Source organism: Chiloscyllium punctatum, chromosome 35 (genome assembly GCF_047496795.1).
Source record: "Chiloscyllium punctatum isolate Juve2018m chromosome 35, sChiPun1.3, whole genome shotgun sequence".
NCBI classification, from domain to species: domain Eukaryota; kingdom Metazoa; phylum Chordata; class Chondrichthyes; order Orectolobiformes; family Hemiscylliidae; genus Chiloscyllium; species Chiloscyllium punctatum.
This window is the reverse complement of record NC_092773.1, coordinates 15694986-15712808: the sequence shown is the minus strand read 5'-3', so window position 1 is coordinate 15712808 and position 17823 is coordinate 15694986. Positions and strand designations below refer to the sequence as shown.

At 40.5% G+C, this 17823-nt stretch overlaps 1 protein-coding gene, 1 long non-coding RNA gene and 1 other non-coding gene across 4 annotated transcripts in view; 2 read left to right on the top strand and 1 right to left on the bottom strand.

The window, feature by feature from the left end:
• The window catches only part of LOC140459695 (B-cell linker protein-like), a 45962-nt gene extending 30864 nt beyond the window's left edge, over positions 1-15098 (top strand). The window contains exons 10-18 of the mRNA XM_072554068.1: positions 2835-2913; positions 3361-3391; positions 5384-5414; positions 6408-6495; positions 7590-7624; positions 9921-9967; positions 11520-11603; positions 12166-12321; positions 13155-15098. Of these exons, the coding sequence (XP_072410169.1) occupies positions 2835-2913; positions 3361-3391; positions 5384-5414; positions 6408-6495; positions 7590-7624; positions 9921-9967; positions 11520-11603; positions 12166-12321; positions 13155-13271 (668 nt within the window). The 3' untranslated portion in view covers positions 13272-15098. The remainder of the gene's footprint in view (positions 1-2834; positions 2914-3360; positions 3392-5383; positions 5415-6407; positions 6496-7589; positions 7625-9920; positions 9968-11519; positions 11604-12165; positions 12322-13154) is intronic.
• The window catches only part of LOC140459696 (uncharacterized), a 120535-nt gene that overhangs the window by 20966 nt on the left and 81746 nt on the right, over positions 1-17823 (bottom strand). The gene's annotated exons all lie outside the window — the stretch shown is intronic.
• trnak-cuu (transfer RNA lysine (anticodon CUU)) lies at positions 6961-7033 on the top strand. The gene has a single exon. It is a non-coding gene; the product is annotated as a tRNA-Lys (tRNA).

Here is a 17823-nt window from a genome sequence, read left to right as displayed (position 1 = left end):
CACACAAAAGGCTGCTGCATAAGATAAATATGCATGGTGTTATGGGCAATGTGTTAGCATGGATCGAGGATTGGTTAACTAACAGGAAGCAAAGAGTGGCGATAAATGAGTGCTTTTCTGGTTGGCAATCAGTGATGAATGGTGTGCCTCAGGGATCAGTGTTGAGACAGCAATTATTCACAATTTTAATAAATGATTTGGAGTTGGGGACCACTTTTAGTGTGTCAAAGTTTGCAGATGATACTAAGATGAGTAATAGAGCAAAGTGTGCAGAGGACTGTGGAACTTTGCAAAGGGATATAGATAGTTTAAGTCAGTGGGCAAAGGACTGACAGATGGAGTACAATGTTCATAAATGTGCAGTCATCCATTTTGGTAGGAACAACAGTAAAAAGGATTATTATGTGAATGAGAAAAAATTGCAGAATGCTGCTGTGCAGAGGGACCTGAGTGTCCTTATGCATGAATCACACAAGGTTGATCTGCAGATGCAACAGGTAATTAAAAAGGCAAATTGAATTTTGTCCTTCATTGCTAAAGGAATTAAGTTTAAAAGCAGGGAGGTTCTGTTGAAGCTGTATAGGGTACCAGTGAGGCCACACCTGGAGTACTGCATGCAGTTTAGGTCTCCTTACTTGAGAAAGGATATACTGGCACCGAAAGGGGTGCAGAGGAGGTTCACTAGGTTGATTCTGAAGTTGAGAGTGTTGGCTTATGAGGAGAGGCTGAGTAGACTGGGATTTTATTCATTGGAATTTAGAAGAATGAGGGAGGATCTTATGGAAATGTACAAAATTATGAAGGGAACAGATAGAAGTAGAGAGGATGTTTCCAAAGGCAGTGAAATTAGGACAAGATGGCATAGCCTCAAAATTATGGGAGTAGATTTAGGACTGAATTGAGAATGAACTTCTTCACCCAAAGGCTTGTGAATCTGTGGAATTCCCTGCCCAGTAAAGTAGTTGAGACTTCCTCAGTAAATGTTTTTATAGCTAAGGTAGATAATTTTTTGAACATTAAAGGAATTAAGGGTTAAGGTGAGAGGGTGGATAAATGGAGTTGAGGCCATGACAGGGCAGGCTCAAGGGGCCAGGTGGCCTACTCCTGCTCCTGGTTCTTATGTTCTTTGGACTATGGGAGGAAACTAGAGCACCCGGAGGAAACCCACACAGAGACAGGAGAACATGCGACTTCCATACAGAGGCTGGAATCAAATGCGGGTCCCTGGTGCTGTGAGGTAGCAGTGCTAACCACTGAGCCAGTTAGCTTTCATCTAACAGTCAGAAATTGCTAGTAACAGCAGAGGAATTAGTAAATCATCATAAAATCCACCTCCATTTGAGGTCCCCAGCATCACAGATGCTAACCTTGAGGCATTTACTCCACATGATCTTAATGCAGAAATAGGAGCATGAATAGGCCATTTGGCCCTCCAACAAGTCTGACATTCAACAAGATCATGACTCTGTACACCACAGGCTTCAAGTTCTCTTTTGTGCCAGGTCAGCATTGCAGTTGATTCTCTGATAGTTCTTAAAGCATCATCTTCCTCTTTAAATATTTTCAGTGATCTAGCCCCCACAACTCTTCAAGGTAGAGAATTTTAGACATTCACTACTGTCTGGAAGGAGAAGTTTCTTCACATCTCACTTACAAATGCGTGTATGTAACTACATCTCCTAGTTTGAGATTCCCCATTCGTCAAAACATCTTCTGAACATCTACCCTGTACAGACCCCTCATAGTCTCTATGTTTGAATAAGTTCATTTCTCATTCCTCTAAATTCTAATGAATAAATGTCTAACTTTTAAGTTGTAATGACAGCAAAGAATATATGAACTAGTTATAAGAGTAGGCCATATTGTTCAGTCAGCGTGCTCTCTCATTTGTAAGAAGTGTTTTTTCTGAAACATAGAACATGGAAGGGGTAGATACTGAGAGAATATTGCTCCGAGTAGAGGTATCAATACCTAAGGGGTACTGATTTGAAAGAAGGAGTCTCCAAATTAACAGAGAGAGAGAGAGAGATAAGGGGATATTTCTTCTCTGAGTGAATTAATCATTGTTTACTGACCAGACAGCAATAGGGACTGGGTCACTTAATTTATTCGTGGTTGGACAGATTTTTGATCCCCAGTAGGTTTCACATAATGAACAGAGAATGCTGAAGAAATTCAGTATTTGTGAGTGAGACACACACAGCCAATGTTTTGCATCACGTGTGACTCTTCCACACTTCTAGTTCTGAAGAAATCAAATCCATGGTTATGGAGAGTAGGCACAGAGGCAGAGATGGGGCAACAATCAGATCAGCCATGATCTAACTGAGTGGCTTGAGGGGCCAAATGCTTGTCACTGCTTTTCTTTCTTTTATTACCATAATATTGATGGAAACTGGAGACCACACTGGATGGTCAAGAAAATTTAGCATGAAAATCAGTTGAGACTTGATGATGATTCCCCACCAGTGCAGTCAAGTTAAGTCGCAGTGGTAATGATTGAAGGCCAATGAAGTTGGGACAGAAATCAGGATCTATCTGGGTTCTCCAATTAATGTCCATCAAAGCTTAGTTACAAGTCTTGGATGAGCAATGACCATTTGGCATGTTGCTGTCTGCCACCATGCTCAAGGAATTAAATGCTGGAAAAGAATCAGTTGTTTCAAGTCAGGATGGGATAAACGTTGGGGTCAACCATATACGATAAGTTCTGTATTGTTTTACTGCTTTGTAGGTAGGATAGATTATTTTTCTATCCACGCTGAGAGAGGAACTCTTGAAGTTTCTTTTTGTTTCAATATTACACATTTCATCTATCTTATCTTTCTTCACAGGCAATGAAAATAAAAGTTTACCAGAGCCAAGATTGCAACCATCAATTCCTCCACGAGGTGCAAATTTACCAACTTCAGTGTACGTGAAATCCATCAGTCAAAAAGCAAAATTAGTGCACATATTTACGTCATCCTTTTCACAAGTCATGATGTCATAAAGTGCTTTAGAGCCAACTACTTTTTAAGTGTAGCTCCTGATGTCATGTCAGACATGTGGCAGCTAAATTGCATGCAGTAAGGTTCCATAGACAGCAATGATGTTGTTTGAGGCAAAAATATTGCCCAGGACTCCATTGTTCTACACATAACCAATGTTTTGGGATCTTTTATGTTCACCTCAGAGAGCAGATTGGTCTTGTTTCAACATATTATATGAAGAACCACTTCATCAATCCAGTAGTGTACTGAAGTGCTAACCAAGGTTTTCTGTCAAGACTGTGATATGTTCGCTTTGAATCTTAGCCAGATCTGATTTTCAATGTCTGCTGAATACTGCATTCAAAATCAAACATGTCTTTTCTTGCAGGACAAAGCCTCCTGTTCCACTTGGGAAACCAGTGAGTATTGTCATTGAATTACAACTGAATTGAAACTGAGGTTAGATTTAGTGGCAATCCTTGTCCTAAACTGTAAGTTGCAACTATCTGACCAGGTTGGAGTTATGTTCAGAGTTCAGTGGGATGGACATCAAGTTGCCTCCAGAGTTCAGGCCAAGTGTTGGAAAGAGGATTACTTTGCTGATTGGATGAGGTGCAAACACCATTTGGCAAATTAAAAATGTCAAGAACAAAATAGAGAAATATGAATTGGATCAAAACATTAGAAAGGAAAGAACAAGTTTTTTATTTCCAGGAAAATTAATGAGAGGCTGATCCAAGCAATGTATCCAAATTACTTCTCTCCATGTACAAAATGTTGTCTCTTGTGTACTTGCATCACGTATGGCTTCAATTCAGAATTCTAACCTAGTTTTTTTTATATCTGTCCACATTCCATGAAGCCTCTTTTCATCAGAATGGCTCCTGATATTTTTATTTTCTCATTCTGTCCCCAGCAACTTTCCAGGGGTCTGATTTTGAAGGTGCCAAAATGGCCCCAATACTTCAGTCCAATGGTCAGTCTGAATGTGTCAACCAAAACAGCGGGAATGAGCAAGCTACTGGTACACAACGATCTGCCCAAATTATGCACATGTTCACTCACTCACGCAGAAGGAACTTTCTACATGGACATTGATTTGGAGCAGCAATCAAGACTGTTAGTACTTGGCCATACCAAATAACACTGAGCAATGTAGATGCAGTGGGGGTACCGCAAGGATCTGTTTTGGGTCTACTGTTGTTTGTCATTTATATAAATGATCTGGATGAGGCTGTAGAAGGATGGGTTAGTAAATTTGCAGATGACACAAAGGTTGATAGAGTTGTGGACAGTGACGAAGGTTACAGAGAGACACAGATAAGCTGCAGAGTTTGGCTGAGAGGTAGCAAATGGAGTTTAATGTGGAAAAGTGTGAGGTGATTCACTTTGGAAGGAGTAACAAAAATGCAGAATACTGGGATAATGGGATGATTCTTAGTGGTTTAGCTGAGCCGAGAGATCTTGATGTCCAGGTACATAGATCCTTGAAAGTTGCCACCTAGATTGATAGGATTGTTAAGAAGGCACACGGTGTGTTAGGTTTTGTTGGTAGATGGATTGAGTTTTGGATCCATGAGGTCATGCTGCAGCTGGATAAAATTCTGGTGTGGCCACATTTGGAGTCTTGCGAACAGTTCTGGTCACCGCATTTTATGAAGGATGTGGAAGCTTTGGAAAGGGTTCAGAGGAGATTTACTAGGATGTTGCCTGGTGTGGAGGAAAGGCTGAGGGTTGTGAGACTGTTTTCATTGGAGAGAAAAAGGTTGAGACGCGATTTAATTGAGACATATAAGATAATCAAAGGGTTAAATAGGTTGGACAGTGAGAGTCTTTTTCCTCGGATAGCGATGGCTTGCATGAGGGAACACAACTTTAAATTGAGGGGTGATAATATAGGACAGATGTTAGAGGTAGTTTCTTTACTCAGAGAGTGTTAGGGGTGTGGAACGTACTACCTGCAATAGTAGTAGACTCGCCAACTTTAAGGGATATAAATGGTCATTGGATAAGCATGCGGATGAGAATGGAACAGTATAGGTTAGATGGGTTTCAGATTGGTTCCACAGGTTGGCGCAACATTGAGGGCCAAAGGACCTGTACTGCACTGTAATGTTCTATGTTATATGCAGTCTTGCCTAATTATCACAAATCAGCAACACATCCTGGGATCCTTCTGACTGTGTGCAATAACAAATAACTATGTGACTTGGACTGGGCTGATCATCTGTGACAGTAAGCAGTGTTGTTATCTTTTGTGTTGGTGACAGGGCTGTGTAGATTTAAGATGACATCCATCCGTTTACTGTAAACCAAATAGTCAAGTTTCGATTTCTTGTGACTAAATGCATATTCATGTGAAAAGCAGGTTATGCTGTCTGAATTTCATATTGGTATTATTTCTTTCTCAGCTTCCTCACAAAACTGTACCCTCATCAGAAGGTAGGTACTGGTGTTTCAAATCTTTACTAATTTAAGCATGGCTTTAACGTCAACAGACTGGCATCTCTGCCTGTCCTGCAGATTGCAATTTGCACATGCTGCAACAGGATCGACTTCTAACATCTGCAGTTATTATATTATTCTTTAAACTTGGTCATGAAAAGAAAACTTCATTTTCAGGTTCAAAAACAGAAATTGCTGGAAAAGCTCAGGAGGTCTTGCTGCACCTGTGGAGAGAATTCAGAATTGATGTTTCAGGTCAAGTGACCCTTCCTCAGAACTTCCGCAGTTCTTTCGATTTTCGTTTTCAGGTTTAGTGTCAACTGAATAAGCACAGGGCAGACTATAAGGTGATCGCAAACAAATCGATACAATGAACATGAGAACTCAAAATTCATTCATTGAGGAGTTTCTAATAATAAAACTCAGTGTGGTACAATCAGAAAATCATTAACAAACTGATGAAAATTAACCCATCCCTGGCTGATGTCCAGGAATTTCACAGTGTTGTGTCTACCTGAAAGCACAATCCTCATTGCCAGAGTTCTACCCGAGGAAAAGCAGAATCTGTGAAAACCTTGTGGGGTGGGGGGGAGGAGGGGGGGTGGTGCTCCTTGTTATAAATCTCTGCCACATAAATCTCTTGCTGGCCTCCATTGTAAATAAATTCAGGATTGTGCACCATAGGTATTTACTACATTCTGAGTACAGTACTCAGAACAGCAGAAGGTAAGTTTACTTTTTTTCAAAATAAGTGCAGTTCAGGTTTGAGCTTCAAACACAAAGCACTTCTCTTGTCCATCATGAATCTAATTGAAGAGTCTGAAGTTCTGAAGAAGGGCTATTGGGCCTGAAACATCAACTCTGCTTTCTCTCAACAGATGCTGTCGGACCTGCTGAGTTTTTCCAGCAATTTCTATTTTTACGTCTCATTGCCAGCATCCACAGTTCTTGTGTTTTGTTAAGAATCTAATTGCATTGCCTGTATAACAGAAATGCCAATTCCACCAGCAACTGCCAGAAGAATTTCCATCAATCAAACTCAACTCAAGAGATTTATACCAACTCCATTCACTCAGAGGTAGGTGAATGTTTTTTTGAATTTTCAAATAATTCCAATTCAATTTCATTGGTTTAGAAAAAAATTCAGTTTGAAAACAGTTGGATAGCATCAGGATAAATGAAGTACTTAGTCCAACAATTAGAGTCAGTCTAGTTCATTGGTATAACGTATGCGCTCAGAAAAATGTTGGCCCAGGATTGAACGACAGACTGTCCTCTGTTTTGCTGCAAATGCTTTGCAACAATCATCTTTTGTTTGAACTGATATCCATAGCTCGTTTTAAAATTTAAAAGGCTCTTTGATGACAGTTCAAATGTTTGGATGTGACAAGGCAGCCTGTTTCTCTGGGATTCAGTATGATGTGCATCACTGTGGATCTGTTGGGAGGAAACCATCAGGTTTGTACAAAGTTAAAAATCACGTAACACCAGGTTATAGTCTAACAGGTTTACTTGGAAGCACGAGCTAGTCTTGGAAGTAGTAGCCTGGTTAGCTCAGCTGGTAGAGCATGGGACTCTTAATCCCAGGGTCGTGGGTTTGAGCCCCATGGTGGGTGCTTTGTTAATTTAGAGAGTGTTGAACTCAGCCCAGACAATCACAAAGGCCAACCTCCCATCTATAGAATCCACCTACCAGGCCCGCGGTCAAGGAAAGGCCACTGAACACACACACACCAGCTGGTTATGTAACAGTTTCTACCCTACTGTTGTTCGAATACTGAATGGACTCACAAACTCTTAAAATTTACCTGTGTTTTTGTTTTTGCCGCTGTTTACCTATTATTTACTATCTATGCTACTTAACTGCGTGATCTGCCTGTCCTGCTCGTAACACAAAGCTTTTCACTGTGCTTCAGTACACGTGATAATAAATTCAATTCATTCAATTCAATTCCAAATAAACCTGTTGGACCATAACCTGGTGATGTGTGATTTTTAACTTTGTTCATCCCAGTCCACCACCAGCATCTCTGAATCAGGTTTGTAGCTTGCATGAGCTGGAATGACTGCATTTACTGATGAAGTTGGGACAGCCTCTTACATTCCTTTTCTTTCAATGGAATCCAGTGACTTTATGCTATCAACCTTTTTCCACTTTATTTTTATTTACAGTGTTCCCTCTCCAAACCTGCAGGAAGAATCCACTGGTGAGTGCAACTAACTTGCACAAATTGTGAAATGTTGAATACACAGAAACATGTGGAACTTGGAGGAAAAGGGGGAATAGAGAACCAGGACTTGCAATGAATTATCTGGATGGATTTTTATTTCTCACTTGGCTAGTTCTAGTTCAGTTCGGATGTCGAGTGCCATTTCTTTTAGTCGTGTCACAATGACATGCTGACCTAACGTCAACTGTAAAATTGCTAGCTCCCAACAACCAGTAAAGCTATTGCCTGTTGCAGCACTAAGCCAAGTAACTGATTGGTCCCAGGTTCAATCCTTGTTATGTTCTGAGTTAACTGATCTCGGCCAGGTCATGGATTGTTGTGGTGGATCCCTATTACTGGAGAATATAAACAGTGTTTATCAAAAAATAGAAATAGAATTAGACCAATTGGTCCTTCAAGCCTGCCCTACCATTTAACATGATTATAGCTAATCTGATTTTGACCTCAAATCCTGATTCTCATCTGTCCGATAATCGTTATCCCCTTGCTAACCAAGAATTGACCCTTCTCTGTTTTGTAAAGACCCTACACGTTATTTTCATTATTTTTTTATTGTGAACTGAAATGGGAAAGAACTGGTTAAAAAAAACACTGATTGTTGGAGGGTTGCAGCTTCATGTTCCAGCAGTATGAGGGGAAAATATGTAGATGAGCTGGAGCCAAGGGATATCTATGAATGGAACTTTTGACAACAAAAAGTAGTTGATAGGTCTGGAGACTGGACACCAGATCTCTTTAACAAATGCCTCTGCCTTCCAACAAATGTGTGATTCGCACCCAGGTCAATGACCAGTTTGGGGGCTGTGTGAATCTTTGAAGGAGAAGCGATGGGATCTTGACAAGGGCAGGAGTTGACTCTTTACTCTACAGTAAATGCCATCTCATGTGTGAAGAAAGCTGGGATACTTTCCCTTCATAAGTTGCTCTGAGTCTCGTACCTTCTGACAGCAAGTTGAATATCTGGGGAAAGAGAATCAAAGAGCAGTACACCCTGACAATCCAAGAGGACAGTTTTAGTAAACAGGGTCACTGAACTGCCTTCCCAATCTTTCCCTCCATCCATCAAAGCTCTGTTTTTATTTCCTGCCTCCATGTGTCTAGATGTGTGTGCACATGCACCCAGAGGGGTGTTGACGAGAGAGGAAGAGTGTTAATCTGTACAATTAAGTTGATAGTTAATAATTGTTTATCTGTAGCTAGAATCTATATATTTGCAATGAAAAGCTATTCTTCTTCAGGTAAGAAACATGGTCCCTGCTTTCTTTCAACCTGCCTCTAAAAGACAGATAAAATATACAATTTTAAAAAGTCTTGAATTTTGCAAAGATTGAGATGGGTTTCCAGTGCTACCGCAGAAGTTTAACAGCCTTAAAAATGATTCAAACTCGGCTGTCACTGCTTTTTCATAACTTTTTGAGAAATAATTTTTCACCTTGTCTCAAGGGTTAAACAGTGACCCCAAGTTTTCAATTCTCCCTGAACAGGAAGCATCCTCTCTCTGTATCAACCCTTTCATAAGTGCTTGAGATCTTACATGCTTCAATCAAATCACCTCATACTCTTGTATGCGACAGCAAATTCAAGCCGACCCTGCCCAATCTTTTCTCATGAGGCGAATGATCCACTCCATGAGTTAGTTTGATAGACCTTCTCTGAAGTGCTTCTAACAAATTGACATCTTCCTGAAATAAATACCACACACAGTAGTCCAAATGTGGTCTCAGATTGATGGACCCCCTTGGTCAAGAATCAAGATGGCTCTTGAAAAAAATATCAAAATATTGCAAATCCACAAAATTGGTCCAGACTTATCAAACAGATTAACAAATTGGCCTTCCTGAAATATAAAACCTGAAAAAATAAACTGTGGTAGCTGTTTTGGGTCCGGTGGAAGGGTCACTGGACACAAAACATTATCTTTGATTTCTCTCCAGGGATGCTGTCAGACACGCTGAGCTTTTTCAGCAACTTGTGTTTTTTTATTCCTTAAGTATAAGTTGGTTTAGACACCATAGCTGCAGAACAATTGCAGAGCTGCTCACAGCTTTGAGAGTAAGCTTGGTCCTTCTCTCCTTTTTAACCGTTTTCATATTCGTTTGTATTCACTGAACAAAAATAATTCTTCTGTCAGGCCATAACTCCAGAAACTGGTGACATAGAAAAACAGCATGTCATATCAGGGTCATTGATGGTGTTCCAAAGCACAAGGCTACCGTGGATTAAATAACTGAGAATGTTGTTTTCCTTCAATCTATTTTCCTTTCACTGTCAGGGAAAACAAGCATTGGAATGATATCTTCACCGAATATGTTTACAGAGGTGGGTGTTCACAGTTACGTGTTGCTCAGTTATGTTGCTCCTTATTTCTTTTTGCTATGTAAGCTGTGGGTGCTCCTCCTCCATTACAAAATCCAGGTTACGGTCACATGTAAGGCGTCATTATATGGCCCTCTTGAGAACAATATTGTGCAACAAACCATGAAGAGTTAAAAATGTTGTTTTATTTGTGTTCTAAGATATCTCCAAGTAATCCAGGAATATGATTCGCCGTTAAAACAGACTTATATTTAAAAGGTTATTGGAGATAGGAAGGAACAGCTCGGAGAGGATTGGGGAAAGTACACCTAAAAGTAGAGAACAGCATCATGACATGGCATGAAGATGCCTGCCTTGATGGAGGCAGAGCAACACTACTGACTGGCTCGGCCACTCTGTAATTTCTACAAAGTCTTCTCTGTGGCTCGATTATATTTAACTCCTGAGATACAAATATTACTACTGGAGATATAAATTTATCCAACCAATATAAAAAAGCTGACATTTGACAATAAAATCCATTGCTTTTAAATTTTGCAATCCATTCTGTTGCCTCAAGGATGTCTTCCTGAGACACTGTCCAAAAGGCACTGAAGCAGTATTCTACAGAAAGGACCAGCATTAAGTTCACAACTGAATCTCCATTATTAACTCTTTCTGAATCAAAGTTTATTAAAGCGATAAAGATTGTTTAAGTGAAGAATTTTGAAATATTTAGGACATTCTTCAAGTAATAAAAGGGAGCTCAAACTCCTTTTCCTCACCAGAGATAATTGATTTGTACTCTTCAAGTATAAAATATAGAGTTCAGCTTCTTTCCAAAGAATGCCTTGCTTCTTGAGTGACCACTTTGTATGATTTCCATGCCTTCAAATGTAAAATGTTATGGAAATGACTGAATTTTTTTCACTGAATATCATTCAATGATGCTCCAAGACAATGAAACTCCACAACCTTTGTCAATTTCACAGCTACTACTTTGATCAGTGTTCCAAAGGGCTATCTTCTCTTTTGTTTGTCGAGCTTCGAAGGCACCACTTGTCATATTCTTCCTCCCTTTGTACAACCTCACCATCATGTCACCAAATCTTAGCAAAGCTCTGATTCAAATTAAGTCTACTCCAGTACCTCTCAATGATGAAATACATGACTTACTGACTTTCTCCCATTCTACAATCTTGCCATCACTTTATTGTCAACTCATTTTATCTTCCATCTCTGCTTTTCAATCCTGATGACAAATGTACTTTGCATTGTTACCCCTTCACCTCAGCTTCTCAATGTGCAAAATTTGGCCAATCACACTAGCAGCTGGAGATGCTGCTGAAGTGTGTATTAAACTTTGTGCAACCTCAATTGCTGATTAAATTTGATTATAACTTGTCTGGTTTTTCCCCTACTTTCAGCCTCGCTTTTAACATTAATTGATCCATCACTCATTGTATATTTTACCCTGACTTCAGGAGGTTGGAGTCTGATTTTACACACCTTTCAAAGTTGAAAGTTCCATACAATAAATAAGGACATTTCATACTTGTGCTTCTTGTTTTCACAGACAACCAATTTATCAAGCAAATCTTGGTATGCAAGCAAATGTGATCGGAAGACAGCAGAAGCTGTGTTACATGAAAATGGCAAGGTGATCACCAGAGAACTCTAACCATGCTTGTAGGTTTCTTCTTCAAAAACCTCTGTTTGCAATGGCTGTGCACAGTCTGTAAATTTGAACAATACCACAAAATGGGCAAATCTTGTCATTCCTTACAAAATAACCATAGGCCAAATCAGCAACATGGTTTGTTTTGAATCTAAGTGACCTGTTTCTGACTTCCTCCTGTTAACTTCAGCATTTTATAGACTATGTCTCTCAACTTACTTATCGGCCTGAGTCTTGGTCTTTAGTCTTCCTCCAAATTTGCTTTCACTGAAGTGGATCACACCATTTTCTAAGTTCACTCATTAACTCTTAAAATTGTACGGTGTCAACCTTTCTTTCCTTCTGATAAACAGCTGGCTTTTAAAACCACTTGGCATCATTCTTGATTTGTCTTCATCTTTACCCACTCTCAGGTTTCGTTCTGACCAACATTGTGGCCTGAGTCTTTCACCCAGCTTTCTCAAGTGAAATGAAATTCAGTCAGTGCTAATCAACTGACCAAAATAGATGTGCACCTTTAATACGTGACTTACCTAAATTTTAGGATGGGGCTTTCCTCGTGAGGCCAAGTTCAGGATGTGACAAGAACCAGCCTTACACTCTGGCAGTGTTATGCAGAAGAAAAGTTTACAACATTCCCATTCGCCTCAATGAATATGGGAAGCAATGCGTCCTTGGAAAGGAGAAAGCAGGAGAGCGGGTGAGTACAAGCTTATCACCACATCCCTTCACACTCTCCACAAAAATTGAATGCAGACACACGAACTGGGAGCATTTTCAGTACTGTTTGCATTTCACTTTAGCAAGGTGGGAACACTCAGTATCATTTAACGCAAATTACTGCGGATGCTGGAATCTGAAACCAAAAGAGAAAATGCTGGAAAATCTCAGCAAGTCTGGCAGCATCTGTAAGGAGAGAAAAGAGCTGATGTTTCTAGTCTAAATGACCCTTTATCAAAGCTTTGATAAAGGGTCAGTTAGACTCGAAACGTCAGCTCTTTTCTCTCCTTACAGATGTTGCCAGACCTGCTGAGATTTTCCAGCATTTTCTCTTTTATGCTCAGTATCATGTTTGTTGTTAAATTTTAGGTTTACTGGGGAGGTGATAGCTTTGTGGTTTTATTGATAATCCAGAAACCCAGGTCATGTCCTGAGTCTGGATATATAGTTGAATTTGAACTCAGTAAAAATCTGAAATTAAGACCCTTTGATGACCATGAAACCACTGTCGATTCTGATCAGTACTGATCACTGTGTTCCCAGTCCAGACTTAGGAAAACACAGACACTTATGGAAGAAAAGTCAGGCAGAACGTTTCACTTCTCTTATGGAGAAGTTTATTGAAATGAACAACATAAAGGAATTAAAGAAACTTTTAAATGTGTTCTTTGCATAAAATCAGCTAAAAATATCAGGATACTGCCTTTTCTTGCTCCTATTTACACTTCTACCATCAGATAAGATCACAAACTAACATCTATAAATATTTTGTGGCTCCTCCTGATGTTGTCTTCTTTTTGGTTTCTGCTTTAGTGGTTTAACAGTATTGGAGAAATGATTGATTACTATCAAGGGAATTCATTGATCCTGATTGACAGGCAGAACAACACAAAGAACTCAGCTTTGTTGCTTCACCCTGTACGATTGTGAGCTACCAGCAACCTTGCCAAAGTGAACTTGGATTTGGCTAATTTCGAATTGCCAATTCAGTTCTGCAGGAACAATGGATCACAGAGTTTCCAACAATCAATCATGCAAGAGAAGAAGGCCTTACCCTGTAGAAAGTCAAGCCTTGGGACCAACAGTCATTTACAGTCATAGAGATGTACAACACAAAAACAACCTCTTCAGTCCAACTCGCCCATACCAACCACATATCCTAAATTAATCTAGTCCCATTTGCCAGCACTTGACCCATGTCCCTTTAAACCCTTCCTATTCATATACCCAACCAGATGCCTTTTACATGTTGTAATTGTTCCAGCCTCCATCACTTCCTCTGGCAACTCATTTCATACACGGCATCACCCTTTGTGTGAAAAGGTTGCCCCTCAGGTCCCTTTTAAATCTTTCCCTTCTCAACTTAAACCTATGCCATCTAGTTTTAAACTCCTCCATCCCGGGTAAAAGATCTTGTCTGTTGACCCTATCCATGCCCCTCATGATTTTATAATCTCATATAAAGTCACCCCTCAGCCTCCAACGCTCCAGGGAAAACAGCCCCAGCCTATTCATTCTCTCCGTATAGCTCAAACCCTCCAATCCTGGCAACATCCTTGTAAATATTTTCTGAACCATTTCAAGTTTCACAACATTTTTCCAATAGCAGGGAGACCAGAATTTTACACAGTATTCCAAAAGTAGCCAACTTTTGTCCAGCCGCAACATGACTTCCCAACTCCTTTACTCAATGTAGTGAACAAATAAAGGTAAGCATACCAAACACCTTCTTCACTACCCTGTTTGTCTGCAACTCCGATTTCAAGTAACTGTGAACCTGCACTCTAAGGTCTCTTTGTTAAGCAACAGTCCCCAGGCCTTACCATTAAGTGTATACGTCTTGCCCTGATTTGCCTTTCCAAAATGTGGCACCTCACATTTATCTAAATTAAACTCCATCTGCCACTTCTTGGCCCATTTTCCCATTTGATTAAGATCCTGTTGTACTCTGAGGGAACCATTTTCACTGTCCACCACACTTTCAATTTTGGTGTCATCTGCAAATTTACAAACCATACCTCCTAAGTTCATAACCAAATCATTTATATAAATGAAGAAAAGCAGTAGACCCAGCACCGCTGGTCACAGGCTTCCAGTTTGAAAAGCAACCCGTCACCACCACCCTCTGCTTCTACCTTTGAGCCAGTTCTGTATCCAAATGGTTAGTTCTCCCTGTATTCCATGTGATCTAACCTTGCTAACCAGCCTACCACGAGGAACCTTTATGAACACCTCACTGAAGTCCATATAGATCAAGTCCACTGCTCGACCTTCTTCAATCCTCTTCATTCCTTCTTCAAAAGCCTTCTTCAAAAGACAAGATTTCCCATCCACAAAGTCACATTGACTATCCCTAATCAGACATTGCCTTTCCAAATACATGTAAATTGTGTCCTTCAGGATTCCCTCCAACAACTTGCCCACCACTGATGTCAGGTCTATCGTTCCATGGCTTTTTCTTACCAAAATAGTGGCACCATGTTAACCAACCTCCAGTCTTCTGGCACCTCACATGTGGCTGTTGATGATACAAATATCTCAACAAAGGGCCCAGCAATCTCTTTCCTAGCTTCCCAAGAGTTCTAGGATATATCTGATCAGGTATTGGAGATTGATCTGCCTTTGTGCATTTTAAGATGTCCAGCATCTCCTCCTCTGTAATATGGACATTTTTTGGCACCACAGGAAATTTTAAAGAAAACAACACTGAATGTTGGAAAATTGCAAATAAACAAAAATGGGGCAATGAATTTGACATTGATGTGCACTCTGAATGTTTACGGATTGATTAAAATTGTCTCTGCTCAAGCCCAGAGCACTCTGAGAAAACAGGGCTTTTGTGGCACACTGAGATCTTTGGCCTGAAAGCCTGGGTTCAAGTCTCACCTGCTCTGAAGGGGGCACTTAAAAAGTTGATTAAAAATATCATCTCTGAGCCAGCAAAATGGCAAGAACAATAAGCCAACATTATTCACTGGTGCTCAGGGCAGAAGAACTTTAACCGAAAATTTCATTCCTTTGATCATTCTGCCAACGCACAGGGAAGGGCCAAGAGGAAGGAGGTTGGATTCTGAACTGGTAGAAGGACTGACGAAGCAGTTATGTCCTGAGTGTATTGTGAGTGCACGCCATTCTCATGATCACCTGCTCATCTCTGTAGATATAAACTGATGGGTTCAAATTTCACTCCACAGAGGCGAACTTAAAATCTAGGCCAACACATCAGTGCAGTACTGAAAAAATGCTGCAAGTGAATATGAAAGTTATGTCCCAGGTTATTGGGGCTACTTTATCAATTCATTGACAAGGAACATAGAAAGGGGGAAACAGATGAGACTATTGTGTGATAGAGCTTAAAGACTGAGTGATTAATAATCTGCAGCTACATTAAAGGTATTTTGTTCCTGCACCAGCTGGCTTGGGTCCACATTGAGAATACACTGTTCTAAATTGATGAGACTTAAAGCAAGGTGACACAATTGTGTCAAAACAGCTACAAAGTCTGAAACCAAAAAAATTAAACTAGCCACTTGGCTCAGCATTGACCATGGTCCTGGAAATGACAATGGCAAACCAGGGCTGTCACCTCTGCAAAATCCTCCTTGTTAAATCTCCACACTCATGAATGCATACCTTACAACGTCCCAGATGCCAGCATCACCGACCCTGGGTATGTCCTATCCAACTCAAGCTGCAGCACAAGTTAGCAGGGAATTATTTTAGGAGATCTCAGCAATGTCACTGGACCTCATGACATTTCATTAACATTGGGACAAACTTGGGTAAGAAAACCTTCGACTGATTGATTGCCACTCACTATCCCCTTGACTGATGAATCAGTCCTTCTCCACAAGGAGGGTTGAGGGTGGCAAGGGCACAGAATGCATCAGGAAAGGTGGATTAAATATCCACCATCGGAGTGGCTGTCCAAAATCTTAAAGCACAGAGCTGCTAAGCTGTGTCTGTGGCAGGTGGGGAGGACACCAACAACAATGGACAACCAACTTGACCTCAGTCTCACCAATATGCTTATTGCAGATGCATTTGTTCATGACAGAATTGGTTCGAGCACTCTCCACACAATTCCTGTGGAGATGGTACTGGTTTCAAGGTGACAAAACCCCACATGATGTTGTGCAGCAATATGACCATGTGGAATGGCATAGATTTCAAATAAATCTAGCAACTCAAAACTGAGTGTCCAGGAGGTGTTGTGGGCCACTAATAGCAGATGAACTGGATTCAAACACAATCTGTCACCTCAAGGTGTGATAAATCCCTCACTCTACTATTATCATCAAGTCACAAGATTCCACAGATCTCAGAAGATTCTACCATTCGATTTCTCAAATCTAAATATTTTCATGTCAACATTCTCAAAAATGTTCCCACTCAGCAGGTGAGACTCAAACCCAAATCTCCTGGCTCAGAGGTCATGACACTATCAGTACGCCACAAAAGTCCCAAGAAACTAAAATGCAGAATCAGCATTTTAATTGCCTTGACTATTATTTCACAATTTTTTTACCTATCACATATTTTTAATCGACTCTTTCTGATATGCAATGACACATGTCTGGAACAGCTGAGATTTGAGCCCAGACTTTCATGGTTCCAAGTTAGGGACACTACCCTGTGCCAGAAGACCATTGAAAGATTGTGACTCACTTCATCTCACAATGATTTGCAGCTGCTTTCTGGCTTCCTTTCACCATGTGATTTAAAAAGGCAGCAACCAGGGTTTGAACTGAACTGGCAACCAACAAAGTGAACTAAAAGACTGTGTGGAGTTTGCACATTCTAGCTGTGCCTGCATGGGATTCCTCCCTGTGGTCTGGTTTCCTCCCACAATCCAGTGATGTACAGATTAGGTGAATTGGTCATGCAAAATTGCCCATAGTGTTCAGGAATGTGTATGTTAGGTGCATTAGTCAGGGGTAATTAGGGTAGAGTATAAGGGCAATGGGCCTGAATGGGTTACTCTTCAGAGGGTAGGTGTGGACTTGCTGGGCCAAAGGGCCTGTTTCCACACTGAAGGACCTCAATGATTCTCTGATTATAATCCCAATATGTTCACTATCGTGTCACCACAGAATCTGTCATGTCTCTGCTGGCTCCCTGAATGAGAAGTTAAATTAGAGCCACTCCCTGCCTTCTCTTCATAGCTCACCACATTTTTTTATTTTAGATAACAATCCAAGTTCATCTTCTATGCTTCGATTCAACCTCCCTCGATCACACTCTCAGGCAGTGTATTGGAGATCGTAAAAACGCACACTTCACAAAAGTTTACTTCATGTACCCATTGCTTCTCTGTTCAATGACATTAAATCTGCACCCTCTGGTCTTGATCTTTCCATCAATATTATGCAGACAACACAGACAGGAATAGGCTCTTCAGCCCACCAAGCCAGTGCCTATACTTAGACCCACTACTTATTGCCCATGCACAGTTTCCAAACCTCTAATCTATGTTCTGATT